Below are 19548 nucleotides of genomic sequence, written 5' to 3'. Positions count from 1 at the left end.
AATAGTGCAACAGTGATACTATTCTTTGGGGTGACTGACTTATGAGACACTTAATGGAAGCAATTCATGTCTTGTACTGGGAACCAAGTCAACTCCTATGGATAGAGAGGTCACAGACGCTAGAGAACAAGCTACTGTGGCCACTTTCCTACACCAGTGCAATTTAAAACTGCATTCTAAATATTTATGCTCAAACCTAAAGCTAAATGTAGTTTTCATCACTCCTTAAAGAAGCTATTTTTATATCCGATGGACATTATGACAGAAATTTATAACTTGTCAAAATACAGAGAAATAATGACTATGGATGCCCAACTCCAACTGATACATCCGCAATACAACCTTTACAACTACAGTTCAGGAAACATCATGGAAGAGTGTAGAGAAAGATTTTAAGAGCCAAAGGATCAGAATGTCTACTGCATCCCAAAAGTATTTTTTCCTAATTTTCCTAACTAATGCCATGAGGAAAAATCACCTACTTCTATGAAAACAGTGAAGATCTGTCAAAACTCATAGGAGCCAAAATTATACAATTTTATGTGAAACTTCCTTGTGCTGATTAGTAGTTACTCATTTCAACTTAGTAGAAACTTCAGCTACCAGGTTTCTTGAAAAGAATTTTCAGAAATTTCTCTCCAAGTACTGCTGCTCATTTTTCTTTTTAATAATTTAGATATGGTTGCTATTTTTAGACCTCTAAAACATATATATTTAGATAATTTCTATATAAATGGTAGCTTAATCTACTTAGTGTTATAGGTCAAAAGTCTATTGGTGATGGAATAAATACATTTTAATAACAAATATGCAATTACTTTGTGATAATGTGCTATTATGAATATTTGCAAAACTTTGCATATATGGATACACATATGTAAATACATATACACACATACATATAGAGAGAAAGAATGGACAAATACATTAAAAGACAAACCTTTGCTCTTGTATCAAATTTTTCTGCCACAGAAGGTGTACAGGAGATATTAAGAACAGTTATTCCCCCAAATGGGATTATGCCTTCTGATGGAACAATATTAATGATAGGCAAAAGGCTTTGATCACAAACCTGTAATTAAAAATTGATAAGATGCTATAGTGTCTTACAAAATGATTCAAGGGTTTTACAGGGAAACATCTATAATACTTCCTGGACATAAAATATGACATGATTTTTGTAATAGAACAATTTTATCAATACATAAATCATGAGAAAAACAACTAATTAGTTCAATCTAGTCTTTATTGCTACAATGGCATTCCTGACTACAAAGAAAAATGAAGAAAAAAGAAAAGCGTATAATGAACTATGCAGTGTAGCATTACTTAGTAATTATATTTAAAACATTTTTCACTTTTACTTTTGATGAAACATAATACACCAAGAAAAAAAGAGGAAAAAAGAAAAAAAGTATGATTTGGGAAAAATAGGATAAATTTAATAAAACATACTCAGAAAAACTACTTATAATAACTTGAACACTGCCTTGAATCATCTATAAAAAATAAAGTATTAATTTCATAATGTATTTAAAACTAACAAACTGATTCAAACCATAGTATGACCTGATCCAAGTGAGAAGTGACCAAAATTCTGTATTACCTTGAAATAAGCATGGTTTTGCCCTATATTGTGAAGAATGGCTTTCCTCCAAGTAGTTAAACCTTGCGAACTATTACTGAACAATATTCTTGGCTCTAAAAATGTGACTTTAGTATGACCAACCTAGTAATGAAAGAAAGGGAGAAATTACCAAAAATAATAGCAAATAAAATTATTTATTTGATTTGCTCAGAAAATTAAATACAAATAACATTTACCTGCTCTACCATATACATGTACATGTATGTATACATACATTTAAGCCTATAAATATAGTTTTTCTGAATTGTTCAAGTGTGCCTGCTCACAGCATGAAAAGGTCTTAATATGACTAAAGAAATAAAGCCAGTTTTCCTCATTGGGAAAAAGAAGAAAGTAATGAAAGAAGTGACAAAAACATACTGCTATCATATAACTGGAAATTTAGCTTCTTGGATAATTTTAAAATATAGCATATTAGTAGTTGTTTGCTGAATCATTAAGACAAAGATAAAGAAAATTAAAATAATCTAAGTTACTTCCTCCAAGTGTTGGTTGACAATAATTTACTGCTAGACTGCTCCCCTAGCATGTGTGAAGACTGATCCTCAGTCACATCATATGCCCCCACACCCTGACACACAAACTGTTACATAACTATAGAATGTTGAGATTATCCCTATAGCAGAAGTGATTCCTAGAGTAAGTACATCCTGAATACACTATTACTGAACGGCTCTTAAAGCTATCTACTCAGCTAAATATGGTGTATTTTTGTATATTATTCAACAGAATTCAAAGGTCATCTAAATATAGGGAACAAGTTGTTTCAAATGAAAGCACCCAGACATGCTTTACTAGCAGCCATGTTCATTTAGCTTAATATGCAGTTATCTTGGTCTACAAGAGAATGAGGACATAGCTCACTTTGACAAAATTACACAGACACAGAGATTTGCTTCTTTCCAAGAAAAGCATTTCATAGAACTAATAAATCAACAAATACTATTTTCAAATGTGGCCATTATTCATTTCTATAGTAAATAATGTGAAGTAATCAGGCATCAAGGGTAACTAACATATTTTCTCCAAGTATTATTGAGTGGAGTGTATTTTATGCTAGACTTTATTACATCTTTATAAAATATTATTATATTAGGCTTTAATACGTTCTTACAATTATTTGGAAAATGTAGGGTTTTTTTTAACTGGAATATTAAAATCTCAAACTAAGCTAAACAGAAAAATAAAAAAGAAAAACTATTTTTATAAATATATGATAAACCTTTAACATTTTATATAAACAAAAGTTTTTCTATCCTACCTTCTTCAGAATGAATTTTAAAGGATTCAAAGCTTTACCTGAAATGATGCAATTTACTATTTATTTATCTCAGATATTTCCTTGTTTAATTCACTATTTAATTATTTCATAGTTTTTTCTCATTTCATAGTTTAGTTTTTCATTCTTATTGAATCATGAGGTAGGAAGCCAAAGAATCACATTTCATTAGAGAGGGTAACATTAAAGCCTCTGTAGGCAAATTTGGATCTAGAAATAAATTGCAACTAAGCCATTTCTGGCATTTGTGAACTAGTAGTAGTTACTTGGGTATCCTAGTCATCCAATTCTTGGTCTATTAGTACTACTCTTTATAATATATGTAACATATATGAATATATACATGAAATGTCCAAGGATTTTACAGAGATGAGCTAATAAACACCACTTAGCATGGCACTTGACACATTGCAATTACTCAATAAGTAGTATATAATCATTAATGCTAAATCTCTATTTATTAAATTCCTAATTTTTGTATCTTAATGAAAAGTACACATAGGTTGAGTATGTGAGCAAAAGTACATCACTGTTAGATACAATTACATAAACATTAGATAAATACTGTGCATATGCTTACTGAGAGTTAAAATAATGAAAATGAAGCATGTTGGCTAAATACTTGAAATCCTTATCAGCCATGCAAATGTTAAATGACAGTACAGTCATACAAATGGGGTACATCTCAAGGACACTGAATTATCAACAAGCATATGCATGAGCATTCACTAGTCCATGTGAATATAAGTTTTAAGCCATAATTAATTTTCTCATAAGTGAGGAAAGTGATAACCCTGAGAGAAATATGGTTATAGGAACTGTGGCCTGGGGGCAGGATGGGTCTTTCGTTACGCTAACCACTTTCTGATTCTTGATCTGGATGATCTATGAGTAGTAACAATATATCAATTTGCAAAGATGAGTGATATATATTTTTAGTATTTGTATATGCTTCAGGAGAAAGTTTAGGAAAAATAATATGTGGTTTATATACAAAGCTAGTAGGAGTCAGCTTATTTCAGGCTTGGAACTGAGGAAAGACCCCACTGTGTTCTGATAGTCATTTGCAATACCTAAAATTTGGAGTCTTGTAAGTATAAGCTACAAGCACCTTCAAAAATGAAACACATTAGCTCCCTATGTCTAGAAAATATAGATAGATTTTAGGGAAAATACTTTGGTTATTTAAATTTTCTAGCAGAATTGCCTGGGAAACAAACAAAATGCACTTTTAATGACCAAAGGTTAGGGAATCTTGGGTTATAACAATGAAAGAAAGAAAGCTAGATATAAATCACATTTTTCATTTTTATTGTAAGAAATATTCTATAGTAATAAAAAGCCTGGTGTCTTTTTATATAAATTAAATGATCTTTCCAATACTAAATTAACTAGTACTAGAATATTAACAGTACAATACAGTAGGAAATATAATTTTCTCAACTATACTCTATGTTGTATTTAATGAAAGAAGTTATTCTTAAGTGGCTCTCATGATGCTGTTATATATTTATAGAGCCCCTGTCAATCTAGTGTTGTTTCCCCAAAGTTCTTGGATACTTAAATTAGTTCTTCATTCACTGTATACAAGTGACTCTATGAAGTAGCTGAAATAATTATTAGAGTAATTCAGTTTTTACATGCTCATATAAGCCATCCAGACAATCCAGACACTCAAGATAAATATCACATTCAAGAGAAATAATTACATGTGCAATACACTTCATTGTCAAAGTATTTCCTCCACAGACTTGAAGCACAAATTCTCCTCTCTCTGGAGAACTAAAACCTGGGTGCCAGATGATTTCACATTCCAAAGAGCAATATGGATCAACAATGCCTATAGAGAACAAGACAAAGTAAGACAATATATTTTCATTATTGATTTTTTGTAAACATTCAGAATGAGAACTGGTTGTAAAAATGTAATGGCATCATAAAACAAATTAAAACTAAATTTGAATAATAGAGAAATTATAAGTGAGGCATTTTCAAATGAAGACAATCATAGAGGATTTAATTTAACCCAAAATATAAATTGGTTTTCCAAGTAGGTAAAAGAAATGTATACCAAAATACATCAATGTATGAAAAAATAACAAAAAATGTATCGTGGCAATAAACATTGGGCTAGAGAAACACAGACAACAGAAAATCATTTGTGATCCTTGACAAAATTGCCTCTCCCAATTTTCCTATATTCTGCTTTCAGAAGGAATTAATATCAGAAATATTATTCATCACTTCAAAAGGAAGAGATGGAAGAAGTGCACGATGAGAGCGGAAGAGATGGGGGAGTCTGAAGCATCCAAAGAAAATAAAGGAAACTTTATTGTTCTGCATTTGAGCTTTGATATGAAGGACAGATGAGCTGGAACTTTGCAAGATGGCAAATTTAGGAGTGACATAAAAATGACCAAAGAAAATGATTAATTTCTTAAAAAGAAAACGGCACACAAAACCTGATGGGAAATTAAGTTTGAAGTTATTCCTTGGGAAAAAAAGAAGCTTCTGAAACATGGGGACATAGACCCTAAATGGAAGAAATGAATGGCCATTAAAATTTCTTGTTAGGATTAGTATGATTTGCATCCAGTGTAAGTTTTTTTTCTTTAATCTTAAAAAATTATGACCAGGTGTGATGGCATACACCTTTAATCCCAGCACTTGGGAGACAGAGACAGGTGGATCTCTGTGAGTTCCAGGCCAACCTGGGACAGCCAGGGATACAGAAAGAAATCCTGTCTTGAAAAAAAAAAAAAAAGAAGTGCTAACCTCTGATTTTGCAATGGCCATATAAATGAACACCAGTAAAGGGATGGGCATGTGAGATTATCAGAAAGTACCAAGTGACATACTTTCAATATTCTTGGATGGCAATACCTATTAACAGTAATTCATGAATGAAAGAGAGCTGGCTAATAGACATGTTTATTGTCAAGATCACACTAGCTGTAAGCAAAAAAATAAAAGTTCTGACATAGAGGAATAAAAAGATAGAAGTTTGTTCTAGAAAAAAATTATCTCATTACAATTAAGAAAGCAACAGATGGAAATGGCAGTGATAGAAAATAAAGAAGATTCAATGATACAAAATTATATGAGATGATAAATAGAAAGGATTAGCAATTCTTATTGATGATCTGTGCAAAGAGAATGTCTCCCTCCATTCAGCATAATTGAGCTCCTAAGAATTTTCTGCATGTCAGAGAAAGAAGTCATATGGATGGCTTAAATAAGGCTGGATTTTGTAGAGCAGGTACTGCACATAATCAAGTAGTAAGTGTACTGAGATTTGCTGCAGAACTCTGTGCTTCTTAGGAATCATTACTGAAAACTCAAAGGCTTGGTCAGAACCTACAGCCAGACTACAGATAGCTAATTTAAAATTGTCATATCCCTGTTCGAGGGATTTGAAGGATTATATAGATCATCTCTGTAATACATAAAAAATATGTTCTCGTTCTTCTCTATTTCCTCAATAAGAGTCAGTATTACCAATATTACAGTTTAAAATACAGTTTTGAATGACTTACAGTCTTAAATGACTTAGAGCCCCTAAAACTGAATCTTGCCTTTAGTCTAAAGACTATACCATCACTTTTTCCCTCGGTATGTAGCCTACCATCTTGCCTTGTAAACTTCTGAATTGTTAAGCCACATAGCTAACCAAGAACATATGTTATATCTTCATCTCTATCTCTTATTGTTTCTCAAAACAATAACCTCAATTGAACCTCAAAACATGATACTTATTTTCAAGTCATGTTTACATATATAAAAATAGTTTACTTCTATGCTCTTACCGTAAGTACGTAGTAAATGCTCAATATATAATTAATGTCTGAATCCATGACTGAATGAATGAATATCTAAATAAAAGAAACCAATTAAACTATTACCTTTGGCTGGACGAATAGTAAATGTAACTCCTCTCGGTGCACTTACTGGTCTCCATCCAAATTGGGCAGGGAGATTCAGATGATTATAGAGCCTAACGGTTCCCCGAAAACAACTTTTCAACAAGAAGGCTTGTGGTCTCAATACAATCACATTACTAGATAGCTCAAGACTTACAGGCAGGATGACAGCCATCACTAAGATATGCCCACCAGTTATGTTGTTAATTCTAAAGGTGAATGATCTGTAAGAAAGCAAAAACTCCCAAATTTAACTAGTAGCACAGTACCTATTTATGATTACAGACTTCAGAAACATGTAAAATATATATGGTATAAATTACCATACATGATTACTTCTGAAAATATTATTGTGGAAATTAGATTATCACTGAAATATATGAATATATAAGTGCACAAACTGTTGTCTATAATATATATTCTATACTTTGGGACAAAACATATTCTATGCTACAATTACTGAAGTAATTTAATACATATGATAAATGATTAGAGTAAGTAGAAACTGAGAGATAAACCTTACTTCCAAAATTTCCCATTGGTAGAAGATTCGAACACCATTGAAATATATGTACTAGATGTAGGTGGGATCACATATGAAAATTGTTTGGTTTTTTGAAGTTCTTCCAAATTAATATCAAACTGGAGCAATATATACATGGGCAGCATATTAACAATATGAAGTTGCTGAATATTTGTCGATTTCACACAAACATTACCAAAATTAAGGACAGATGGTCCTGAAATAATCAAAGTAAGTTATTAAGTAAAATTATTGCAAAGGTGTTCCTTCATTTTCTAAGTTTTCAAATGTTATTTTGGTAAGCTAAATTGTCCAAAATTAACACAAAATTATTTAGTATAATTTCACAAAATGATATCAGACATGAATAGCTATACTTAGCTAGCTGTTTAAAGTTTCATACCTAGAGATTATTGCTTCATGTTCAATATGAATATATTCTAGTATGGAAATTTTTATGGTAAAATAATCTAATAAAATTCCTATCATCATATTTATCTGAAAACTTTCACCAATGTCTACTTCTATATATACACTTATTTTAATCTCTAATATATAATTTATTAAAAATAGCAATTTTCAATTCTGTGACTTATTTCCTAAAGGTTCCCTTTTAAATGGCAAAAGTTTTCATTATAATAATCTTAACATTACATATAATCTCATTTTTATTTTCAAACAAGATTTAACTATACAGCCAAGGCCAGCCTTGAACTTATTATCTTCCTGTTTGTGGATCTATTCTAGGTATGCATCACCCCATATTGTTTTCACTTTCCAATTTGAGTAATTTGTCATAACAGATATAAAATTTATTGACCACACTTAAGTATATAATTTCTTTTTTATTATTCTATTTTTAATATTGTTTTTATTATTTTTAATTATTTTTACATGTACATTTATATATTACACATATATACAATAAACTACCTACAGCATGAAGAAACACAAAACAATCAGGAATTATATAAATGTTGCATTCTTAGTGTTTTGGCTATTTATATTAGGCAGCCTTGAAGAAAACATTTTCTTATCTTATTGAGTCTAAAATTCTGAATGTAAATCCATATCTATCATATCTCATCTATATCAACTTTAAAGATCTATCTAGATGTAAAAGCATCTTAACCCCTAAACAACTAAGCTTAATTGTAAAACTAAACTATTTCTTTAATACTGACATACATATATAAAGGTTGAATACTGACCAGTCCAAAATATTTTCTTGTACTTCATTACATTCATTACCTCTCACTAGTCCCAAAATATTTCTCAGGAAATGTACATGTACTATTATACTATACATAAGATTTCTTTCTAGAGTTTTCTTATTTTCACTTATTTTTATTTGCGTGCGTGCGTGTGTGCGTGCGTGCGTGTGTGTGTGTGTGTGTGTGTGTGTGTGTGTGTTGTATGTGTAAATGTGTATATAAAGGAGTCTGGGTGTGTCACAGCATGTGTGTGTGTGTGTGTGTGTGTGTGTGTTGTATGTGTAAATGTGTATATAAAGGAGTCTGGGTGTGTCACAGCATGTGTGTGTGTGTGTGTGTTGTATGTGTAAATGTGTATATAAAGGAGTCTGGGTGTGTCACAGCATGTGTATGCACGTCAGTGGGCAAACCAAAAGTTCTCTCAACTGTAAAGATTCTGAGAATCAACTTGAGATCACCAGGCTGAAGAGCAAGCATCTTTACTCACTGATCAACATTTTTCGCAGTTTTACATGAACTGAATCATCTGGTACATAACAGATTTGGATGGATTCTTTTTCACAGTGAATTTTTTAGACATTCATGCAATTTTTAAAATAAATGAATATTTCATTTTTTATATTACTCAGTAGGATGATGTCTAGTTTCTATTGTCAACTTGACATAGTCTATAATCACCTTTAAAAAGTCTGAATAAATGAGAGTTTGTCTAGACTAGGCTGGTCTGTGGGCATGTCTGTGGGGAAATATTTTTTTATTTTATTTATTTAATAACTTTACAGGCTGATTCCAGCCCCCCTCCCTCCTCTCCTCTCAGCCATGCCCTTACACCCCTTTCCCCCCCATTCCCTCCTCTCCTTCTTCTCAGAGAATGGGAGGCCCTTAAGGGGTATCAACCTATCCTGGCACCTCAAGTCACAGGAGGACTAAGTGCATATTCTACTGAAACCTGACAAAATATCTCAGCTAGGGAAAAGGGCTCCAAAGGCAGGCAACAGAGTCACTGACAGCCTCTAGTCCCATTGTTAGAGGACCCACATGATGACCAGTCTACACAGCTGCTATATAAGTACAGGAGGGAGTCCAGGTCCAGCCCACATATACTCTTTGGTTGGTGGTTCACTCTCTGTGAGCCTCCATAGGCCTAGGTTAGTTTACTCTTTAAGTCTTCTTGTGATGTCCCTGACCCCACAGGCTCCCTCTATTCTTCCTACTCTTCCACAAAACTCCCTGAGCTCGGCCTATTGTTTGGCTGTGGGTCTCTGCATCCGTTTCCATCAGCTGCTGGATGGAGCCTCTCAGAAGGCAGTTATGCTAGGCTCCTGTCTTGCAAGTATAAAAGAGTATCATTAACAGTGACAGAGGTTGGCTCTCTCCCATACAGTAGGTCTCAAGTCAAGCCAGTCATTGGTTGGCCATTCCTACAATCTCTACTCCATCTTTATCCCTACACTTCTTGTAGGCAAGACAAATTAGGGGTGAAAGGTTTTATGGGTGGGTTAGTGTCCCCCTCCCTCCACTGGAAGTCCTGCTTAGATTGGGAACTATCTTGATCACTTTAATTGCTATGGAAAGACCCAGCCTACTATGATGGAACCATATATGGGTTTGAAGTTGTGGAATAAATAAGAGTAGAGAAAGTAAGCTGAGTGGTAAAGCATGTATTCATTTTTCTCTGCTCTTCATTGTGGATAAGATATGGCCAACTGTCTTGAGCTCCTGCTATCCTGATTTTTCCACAATAATGGACTGTATTCTGTAATTATGAGTTAAAATAGATTTCTCCCCTAGGTCGGTTTTTCTCAAGGTATTATAATCACAACAACCAAAGCAAAACTAGAATATAGTCCCTTTATATATATGTATATCTTAATTGATATTTAATTTCTTATAATTAATATCTTAATTAATAGTTTCTAATTATTAGCAATTTTCAAAAACAATTATACATATTTGATAGCAAATACTGATTTAATCATACAACTTCATTTCTTTTGGAAAAATATCTAGGAAGAGTATGGAAAAATATTTTTTGATTTGTGTATGAATATAAAAGGAGCCAGCAAGCTATTTAAAACAGTTGTATTCACACTAAAAGCATGCAATATAAGAGTGTCAGGTTCTTTGTGTTTTTGGAAAAATTTAAATGATGAGATGGTTTTGCTTCATGGTTTCACACTAACCACTTACTAAATTTATAGTAGTATCTCATTTTGGTTTAATTTCATATGTCCTTAAGAACTAACACTGTCTACTTTAATACGTGAGTATAACAATTGTGTATGTTACTTAATGAACTGCCAAATTTTCAGCCTGTTTATCAAAATTTAGTTGCTTTCAGTTAAAAGTAATTTATTGATAAACAATTTTAACAGTTTATTTTAGTCAATGGATCTTTATTATTCTCCTACCAGTATCTTTAATGGAAAAGTTTTGATTAATTTCTGAATTCTTACATGTTTTGTCAATTATGATTCTCAAAACTTTCCCAAAGTTAAGGATCTTTTCATACACACACACACACAAAAAAAATGCCTCTGCTTATCACTACATATTTTATCCTATGGAACCATGTTTTATCTATGTCTACATTTTAAAATAATAGTAAATAATGGTAACTAACATATGCATTACCTTGTGCACTTGTCAGCTGTTGGGTAAGAAAATTAAAATGTCTACTCTCAGCAATGTTCATGTATGCATTATCTTTTTAATTATAGCTACAATGTTGTACAATAGATCTTGCTAAGGCAATCTTTCTTGGTCTAAATCTAGGACTGTAATCAGTTAGCTGCCACCTGACCACAGAGCTACCACCTAAAATTGATCCTCATATATTTTAAGTTCTAGTAGAGTTTTACAACTTAGGAACTGAAGGACCAAGCTCTCACAATGACACATCTATCCAAGAACAGTTACACAGTTCCTCTTGTGTGGTAAAATAAACCATGGTCTTTCAATTCAATCATTTTAATGAAATTTGCCTTTGAGCATGGTGGAGAATATAACATAAAATTGGGTGGGAAGGGATTTGAGTAGGATATGGATGGAAATGGTAGTAGGATGTGATCAAATATATTGTGTAAAAATTAAAAATAAAATCAACACACATATGCACAAATACCCACATACAAACAAAGACTGTAGTAGATTTATGAATAATCTTACCAACAATTACTTGGTGAATTTGCTTTGGTGTCAAAACTTTGCTGCAGTCAAGTTTTTCATGGTGAGTGGTTGGCTTTGATTTAAGTCCTTTGGTGATCTGTTTTTCAAAATTTATCATTTAGTATTAATAAGAGCCATTTTTAAAATTCTCATGATATAACAACAAAATTGAAAACATTACACATGCCTTTCTCTGTAGCGATTCTGTCTCCCGGGATGCTATTTTCTTCGTGCTTAGCAATCTTTTACCTCTAAGAGAAGACACTTTTAAAGATGAAGGTGTTTCCTCTTCTATTTCTGATTGAGATAGTGATGGTGACTTTATACCAGATGATGGCTGCATTCCTATATCTACTTCATTAAATGGTAATCTGCATTCCCTATAAAAATAAATCAAATGATGATGATAATGAGTAATTGAGGAAAATTTGTTCAAAAAATATAGTAAGTGAAAATATTCTCCATGATAAGCACTTATAGCCTTATCCATATCTATGTAACCGAACTGGAGTACTAATCAGCAATATGTTTTCTTCCACTAAGTGGCCTCCACTCTTCTTAAACACCTCAAAGAGGAAGTTATAGCCACCCCTAATCCTTTCTCACACTCCAAAGACATACTACAGTCACTGAGTGACTTGGAGCAAAGTGAAAAGTCTCTTTGGTTCAAGATAGAAACAATGATTGATGTCGTTTATGCTCAAAAGAATCTTGGCATCAGGCTGGGTACTTCATTTGAAATACATCAATTATTCCCCTGATGTACATACTCTCATTCCTATATCCTACATAGCTTTCTCCTGAGAATATGCTTTCAGTGAATGACACGCTATTTAGGATCTGCCTCTAGAAAAAATTATCCAAGAAAACTCCCAATAAGAAGTTAGCAAAAGTTACTTCAGCGAAAACAGTTAAATAACTATTTTAACTATTCAAACATGTTTTGAAATGCTACTAAAACAACTCAAAATTTTTAAAAATCTAAGACATAAAGAAACATATCTGATGTTAACAAGATTAAATTATGAATCATAATAATCTATATAAACATCACAAAAGAGACATAAGATTTAAACAAGACAAAAAAACAGAGAAATGCAAATCCAAAAACATTATTGGGAGTAATATATAGCCAAAACAGAAACTGGTATGGAAGAATTCAAAGCTCCAAAAACAAAGTAATGGCAAGGAAACTAAGAAAGCATTCTTTTAACCCAAATACATTGTATACATGTCCCTTTATACTTAATAAATATCTTCAGTTATTACACTGATCAAAACTTATAAAACAGTTTATGATGAGAATGACAAATATCCTGATTTGATCATTATATTCATTATACTGCACTCCCCAAATTTATATAAATCAAATATTCAATTTAAGAAGAAAACCAAATCTGGTCTTTAGGTACACTGTCTGAAGAACTATCTTTACCTCTGTGCTTCTTTCTGTAGGCGTGCATTTCTTAAATTTCTAATATAGTCTGTGTAGTAATCTCGGTGTATTTTTTTTTCTAGTTTTTCCAAATCAGTGTATTCAAAATCAGGATCCAAATAATGATGCCTTGGCATCTTTGTGAAAATCGTTCTACAAGATAAAAAAAGATGTCATGCTAAAATACACACAGAGATATACACTCACGCACAGCCCCCTCACCTCCCCACAGACAATCTGTTCAATCAGTATATAGCAAGTACCTATTAGTCACTTTAAATGTCGGGGGCATAAAACGGTGAGTAGAACAAACTGTATATCCTCTGATATACAAAGACATCACTGCATGTAGAACTACGGTGAGGGTAAGATATACCCATCTACGTGTGTGTGTGTGTGTGTGTGTGTGTGTGTGTGTGTGTGTGTGTGTGTTTAATTATGACCAAAATTAGAAAAAATAGAACAACAAATTTTTCACTAGACATATTATTGTTAGATTACATTATACTGTTAGATTCTAGGTACTCTTCCACTCTCAAGAAACATGACAATCATGGAAAAAGCCCAGTGGTCCTATGAGACAGACAACTGCTAAGAAATCTTGTTGTGCTGTGGCTTAACAGAACCTTTCACATTTACTTGCAAAATAGGTTTATGACGAGACTGAACTGTTGCCCCAACGCCAAGGTAGAGGCTAGGCCAGAATAAATCATATGATATGAAACTTTCCTAACCCCTAAAAATCTCTAAAAAGCAAAAACACTCTTTTATCTCTAGCTCTGAATGGTCTGTCTCTCCCATTAAGAAACCTGTCAAAGTATACATAGTGACTATGTCTTCTCACGGTTTCCCATTTCAAGTCCAGATCCTGGCTGCCAGTGGTCAGGAGGCTCTCTCTTCTAAAAATTATAATTCTGAAGGGTAGCTTCCTGTCAGCTTCTTTATAGGAACTGCTGGAGGAGGGATTATTTTTGGCTGTCATTCTAACAACTACTTTCTTAAACTAGATTTCATGAAACATCCATCAATAATAAGTTGATACAGAGAAAATCTCATGAGACCTTTATATTACTTTATATGACATATTTACTCAACTGGTATCTTATTCTTCCTTTTTGACAATAATAAATTTCTAATAAACTAGAGTATAAATATTCATAGCTTCTGACTTTCATCTACCTCAATTATCCAAAACTTTTATCAAACATTGAAAAGCTTCCTCTATAATATTTATATATGTATATAAGTGAAATAACTGAATATTAATTTTAAAATCTCCATGTTTCCCAAGATTCTCCAATGTTACATGATGACAACTTTAAATCTGGTGGAAGTTTTACAGAATGATACAAAAAGAAGGGAAATGTTTAGTTATTCAAAGACAGTTCTTTATAGTTAAGTTCTGTATTAATTACTGGACCCTTAACTATTTTTTTGAATCTAAAAACAATTTTTATATCTGAAGTTGTGTGGACTATAGTAACGTGAAATGAAGTTCATGGAAAACAGTGAAAGAGTAAGCTCATGGAATGACAGATATTATTAACATATTAAAACCTTCTTTGTTTTTATTTTTTATTTGTTCACTTTACATCATGATTTTTTTTAATTTATTCATTTATTATGTATACAGTACTCTGCCTGCATGTACATCTGCAGGCCAGAAGAGGGCACCAGATCACATTATAGATGGTTATGAGCCACCATGTAGTTGCTGGGAATTGAACTCAGGAACTCTGGAAGAGCACTCAGTGCTCTTAACTTCTGAGCCATCTCTCCAGCTTATCACACCCTTAAACAATAAACATAAAGAATTTTCTCCGTGGCTTATACAATATTAATACACATAATCCAATATGCAATACACAGGGAACAAAACTTACTATGTAACTGAATAATTTCTCTCATCTCATTTATTTATTCAAAACAACTTACGGAATGTCAGATAGTTCTATATGCTTATTGTGTTAGTTATTGCCATTTTAGTAATATGAAAAACTTTTCATTGAGAGCAATAAATATAGCTTTTAAATAATTAGGAAACGCTTAGCTTATTTTTTTAATTCTGGCAATTTTTATGATCTAATTAATAGAGAATTATAATAAGATTGTTAAAATTAGTTAAAACATTATAACTTTGTAGAAGCATGTAGGTTTATGAAAGAGTCAAAAATGTTTTCGTTGGGCATAGTGGTGCACGCCTTTAATCCCAGCACTTGGGGAGGCAGAGGCAGGTGGGTCACTGTGAGTTCAAGGCCAGCCTGGTTTACAAAGTGAGTCCAGGAATAGTCAAGGCTACACAGAGAAACCCTGACTCAAAAAAACAAAAAAAGAAGTCAAAAATGTTTCCAGAAGCCATCAACTCAGGGTATTGGAGCAGATGATATCAGCCAGAAGAAAACATACAACTACCTTTTCATAATACATAATTATTTCAAATGTCAGAATTGTTTTTATAGTTCAGTTTTTATGGTACTAGTCAAATAGAAACAAATAAAAGACAGATGTGAGTAAAATTTAGAAAATTAAAACGTTAAGGAAGTCAGTAAATATCATAGAATATTTTCCCTTGTAGATAATGAAAATGTGGAATGAAGAATCAAATGGAACCCAGGCGTGTTGGTGCACATATTTAATCCCAGCCCTTGGGAGGCAGAGGCAGGCAGAGGCAGATCTCTGAGTTCGACGGCAACCTGGTCTACAAAGTGAGTCCAGGGTTATACAGAGAAAACCTGTCTCAAAAAAAAAATGAATCAAATGGAAAAGTAAGAAAGACAAACATTATTGTAAAAGAGTTGGAGAAAAGATAGAGAGACCCGGACAGGACAAGATCTCCACATGAAGACCAACAGAGTCACCTAACCTAGGCTCATGGGGGCTCACAGAGACTGAAGCACTAGCCAAAGAGCAAGCATCGACTGGACCTAGGCCTTTTACACATATGTAACTGATGGGCAGCTCAGGCTTTATGTCAGTCCTCTAGCAAGTCTATTTGGGGTTCTCTCTGTCATGGAATCTGTTGCCTGCTGTGGACCACTTTATGCTAGCTGGGCTACCTTGTTTGGCCACAGAGGAATACACTTGGTCTTGATGCAACTTGATATGTTGGGGTGACTTGGTGTAGGGGGACTCCCCTTTTCTGAGGAGAAGGGAAGAAGAAAGTGGGAAGTGGGAAGGCGTGACTGGGAGGAGAGGGGTGAAGGGGCTACAATTGGGCTGTAAAGTGAATAAAAAATAATTTTTTTAATTTAAGTTATTTAATGATCACCCGAAGGTAAACTGACAACTAGAAAACATACAAGACTATTATTAAGTTAAGGTAGTCTATTGTTAACATACAAGTTGGCAGAAAATAACCCTCCTTTACTCTTGAGTATAATAAAATCTTTTCTGGGATGAAGGCCAGAAAATCATGGATTTGTCACTTTTAACTTACTATTGGTAAACTAATAATTTCTTTGGGGTTATAATGGATTTAAATTGAAGTTTAAACACACCTTATGAACTTAACTAGTGGGGAAGAGTCACTAGAGATGTGTTTATGAGGTGACAAAACAGGAGGATGATAAACATTAATTGGTTTCCTACAATTTAAGTTGTTTTATTCAGATAAATTCAAACTCACAATCATACTGAATAAATATAACTACTCTGGAGTCTAATTCCAATAGTGATTATTTCTATCATTTATTTATTGGTACTCATAATATACTTAAAAAATTATTCTGTGCGCCATGTATTTCTTCCCAAGCACACAGTAGAGGGTATAAAAAGGTAGGACAAATATTGTAGCACTCAACAGCCATTGTATTCACTCCACATACAAAAAGGAGAACATAATTTCATTCTGATTACGGCCAACAGCAGTTTCTTTCCTTTTTTACCACTAGGATCTTCATATTATCTTGGATATTATGTCTTTCAAATTTTAATTTATTAATATTACACATTACCTGAAATGTTCATGGTGGTCTCCACTCCTGATACTTGCAGCTCTATCATTAGGAAAGGCAATCATTGCATCCTTCTCTGACTCAACACTTGCGCGATGATTATGAAGGTCCGTCATGCCTGACCGGAGCATTGTGACTACAGGTGGACGATCATCCTTTTTTCCTGAATCTTGGATCACAAATTGTCTCGTAGGATTACTGACTAAGGGGGATATGCCTTTAATAAAATTGAATATGAAGTCGGTATTTAGTACTTTGTGTTGTATGTTTCCAAAACCTAGCAAAGAATTATTTAATACACTAAACAGTCCATGTGGCGGTTTGAGTAAGAATAGCCCTCATAGGCTCACAGATTTGAATGCATGGTTATTATGGAGTAGTACTACTTGACACAGAATAGGAGGCATGGTTTTGTTGGAATACATGTAGCCTTGTTGTATTACTGGGGACGGGCTTACAGGTTTCAAATGCTCATGTCTGACCCAATGTCTCTCTTCCACTACCTGCCAATCCACACATAGAATTCTCAGCTCCTTCTCCAGCACCATGTCTGCCAGTATGCCGCCATGCTCTGCACTATAAAAATAATGGAATAAGCATCTGAAACACTACGCAAGCCCAGTTAAATGCTTGCTTTTATATGAGTTTCTGTGGCTATGGCAATAGACCAAGAGAACAATAATGAAGACAATTGATTTAACAAGTGCTAAATTCTCAAACAGATTGCGAAAATAGAAATGACTTAATATAATGCATAGGCCTATATTAAACCAATTTAGCAGAATAACACTTAAATGATAATAAAATGTATGCATAATAATAAACATGCTAATTTGAAGATTTAAGTTGACCCATATGAAAGTGCAAGTTTTTTTCTCTTTTATGTTAAAAACAACTGTGTATCACCAAGTTCATGTGGTTCAATTAATAAAAGATTATATATGACTAAACAAAACTGGAGTACCAAGAAAATCTGGATGTAGTCAAACTAGTTTAAACTCCAGGAAAAAAATAGCATAGCAACCAACAAAATATTTGAGCATCTGTATAAGAAACCTCGAAATAGCAAAACAACATGTACTGGATATATGAAGAAAGATCTTTGGTATTCACAGAGACCTACTTAATAATACTAGAATGTTAGGCCATGATATGTATTTGAGCAGGCTTTTAAGTGACTTTAGTAGATACTTTTAAAAGGTAGAATGCATTGTTTTGAACCTGTTTGATACACATGATCTTATATTAACAACAACAACCACATCAGAGCTGTGTGAAACTAGTGCAATAACATACCAAGATTAATTTTCTCCTCAACTTTTTTAGTGTAAGCTTTGCAAGTACTGATGAATTCTAAATTTATACGATGAAATGGTTTCATTGACAAAGACTGTAAGCTTTCATCTGCCACTGGTCCAATAATCTCGATCACTTGCTTCACTTTAAATACTCCAATTTGATGTGGAACAAATGAACATATCACATTCTAAAGAAAAAGCAAATTTAATTCATATTCTAAAGTTAGAAAATTTTTTTAATCTTAAAATACAGGTTAATTTAATTTCAGGCTACATGATTTCATCATGGAAATTCTTACAGAATTTTAGGAAACATCCACAATAAACCATTTATATTCATTATTAGAAACTTAAGAACATAGAAATATAATAATACAGTATTTAAAAGGCAATACATGAAAAATTTCCAAATCTATTTTGCACAAAAATAAATGACAAAATTTGCCAAAGTCAACTTTTATTTTCTATTTAAAAATTTTCCAAGGCTTAAATAATTCAGTATATCATAGGAATCTTGATAAATGTCTGAAAGTACCCATTGCATTTTTCTTACTTTAGTCTCATTCTCTAAACTCAACTATGGTAGCTGTGACTATAATGAGCACTAATGTCCAACAAAGGTAGAGGTGTGGGTTTGAAGAACTCAAAAAGTCTCATTTCTCATATTATATTATATTATAGGTTCTTCCTAGCAAGTGGCAGAAAATCTTGTAAGCATATTTTTATCTGATATAATTCAGAGTATCTTCTGTAGTAACAGTTCCCTGAGAGAGAGGGAGTAAAGGGGGGGGGTGAATAACACATGAACATGATGTCCTTTTCCATTTAATGTTTAAAGGAGCTATTAGAAATTAAACAGCTAAATTACTAAGATATTAATAGTGTTTTAAACTTCTGATCTTGAAAGAGGAGCTAAATTTAAACAGGTATAAAAAGAAAGAAACAAAACCAGAGACACTCTTGAGAAAGGGTTACTGGAAGTTCCCTGATGAGAAGCAGCTGCCTACAATTCTGCTGTAAAAGGAGAATGTTCTAACCTCCATTCTAGGTATCTGCTTCTATAAACCTGACTGGCTGCATACAAGAATTTCTCATTATAAACATAGTCAC

General features: G+C 32.9%; 1 protein-coding gene across 5 annotated transcripts in view; it reads right to left on the bottom strand.

Moving 5' to 3' along the window:
* CFAP47 (cilia and flagella associated protein 47) overlaps positions 1–19548 on the bottom strand; it is a 225637-nt gene that overhangs the window by 181117 nt on the left and 24972 nt on the right. For all 5 annotated transcript variants that reach the window (XR_014780587.1, XM_084788970.1, XM_084788971.1 and 2 more), the window contains 10 exons: positions 18437–18626; positions 17141–17357; positions 13188–13340; positions 11940–12132; positions 11753–11849; positions 7371–7587; positions 6830–7071; positions 4637–4767; positions 1607–1729; positions 941–1072 (listed from right to left, as the gene is read on the bottom strand). Coding sequence is in view for 4 of the 5 variants with exons in the window: in XM_084788970.1 (XP_084645096.1) it covers positions 941–1072; positions 1607–1729; positions 4637–4767; positions 6830–7071; positions 7371–7587; positions 11753–11849; positions 11940–12132; positions 13188–13340; positions 17141–17357; positions 18437–18626 (1695 nt within the window). In the remaining variant the exon portion in view is untranslated. The remainder of the gene's footprint in view (positions 1–940; positions 1073–1606; positions 1730–4636; positions 4768–6829; positions 7072–7370; positions 7588–11752; positions 11850–11939; positions 12133–13187; positions 13341–17140; positions 17358–18436; positions 18627–19548) is intronic.

Source organism: Acomys minous (assembly GCF_964271855.1).
Source record: "Acomys minous genome assembly, chromosome: 7".
NCBI classification, from domain to species: domain Eukaryota; kingdom Metazoa; phylum Chordata; class Mammalia; order Rodentia; family Muridae; genus Acomys; species Acomys minous.
Note: the sequence above shows the minus strand (reverse complement) of the source record. Positions and strands in the feature narration are given on the sequence as shown.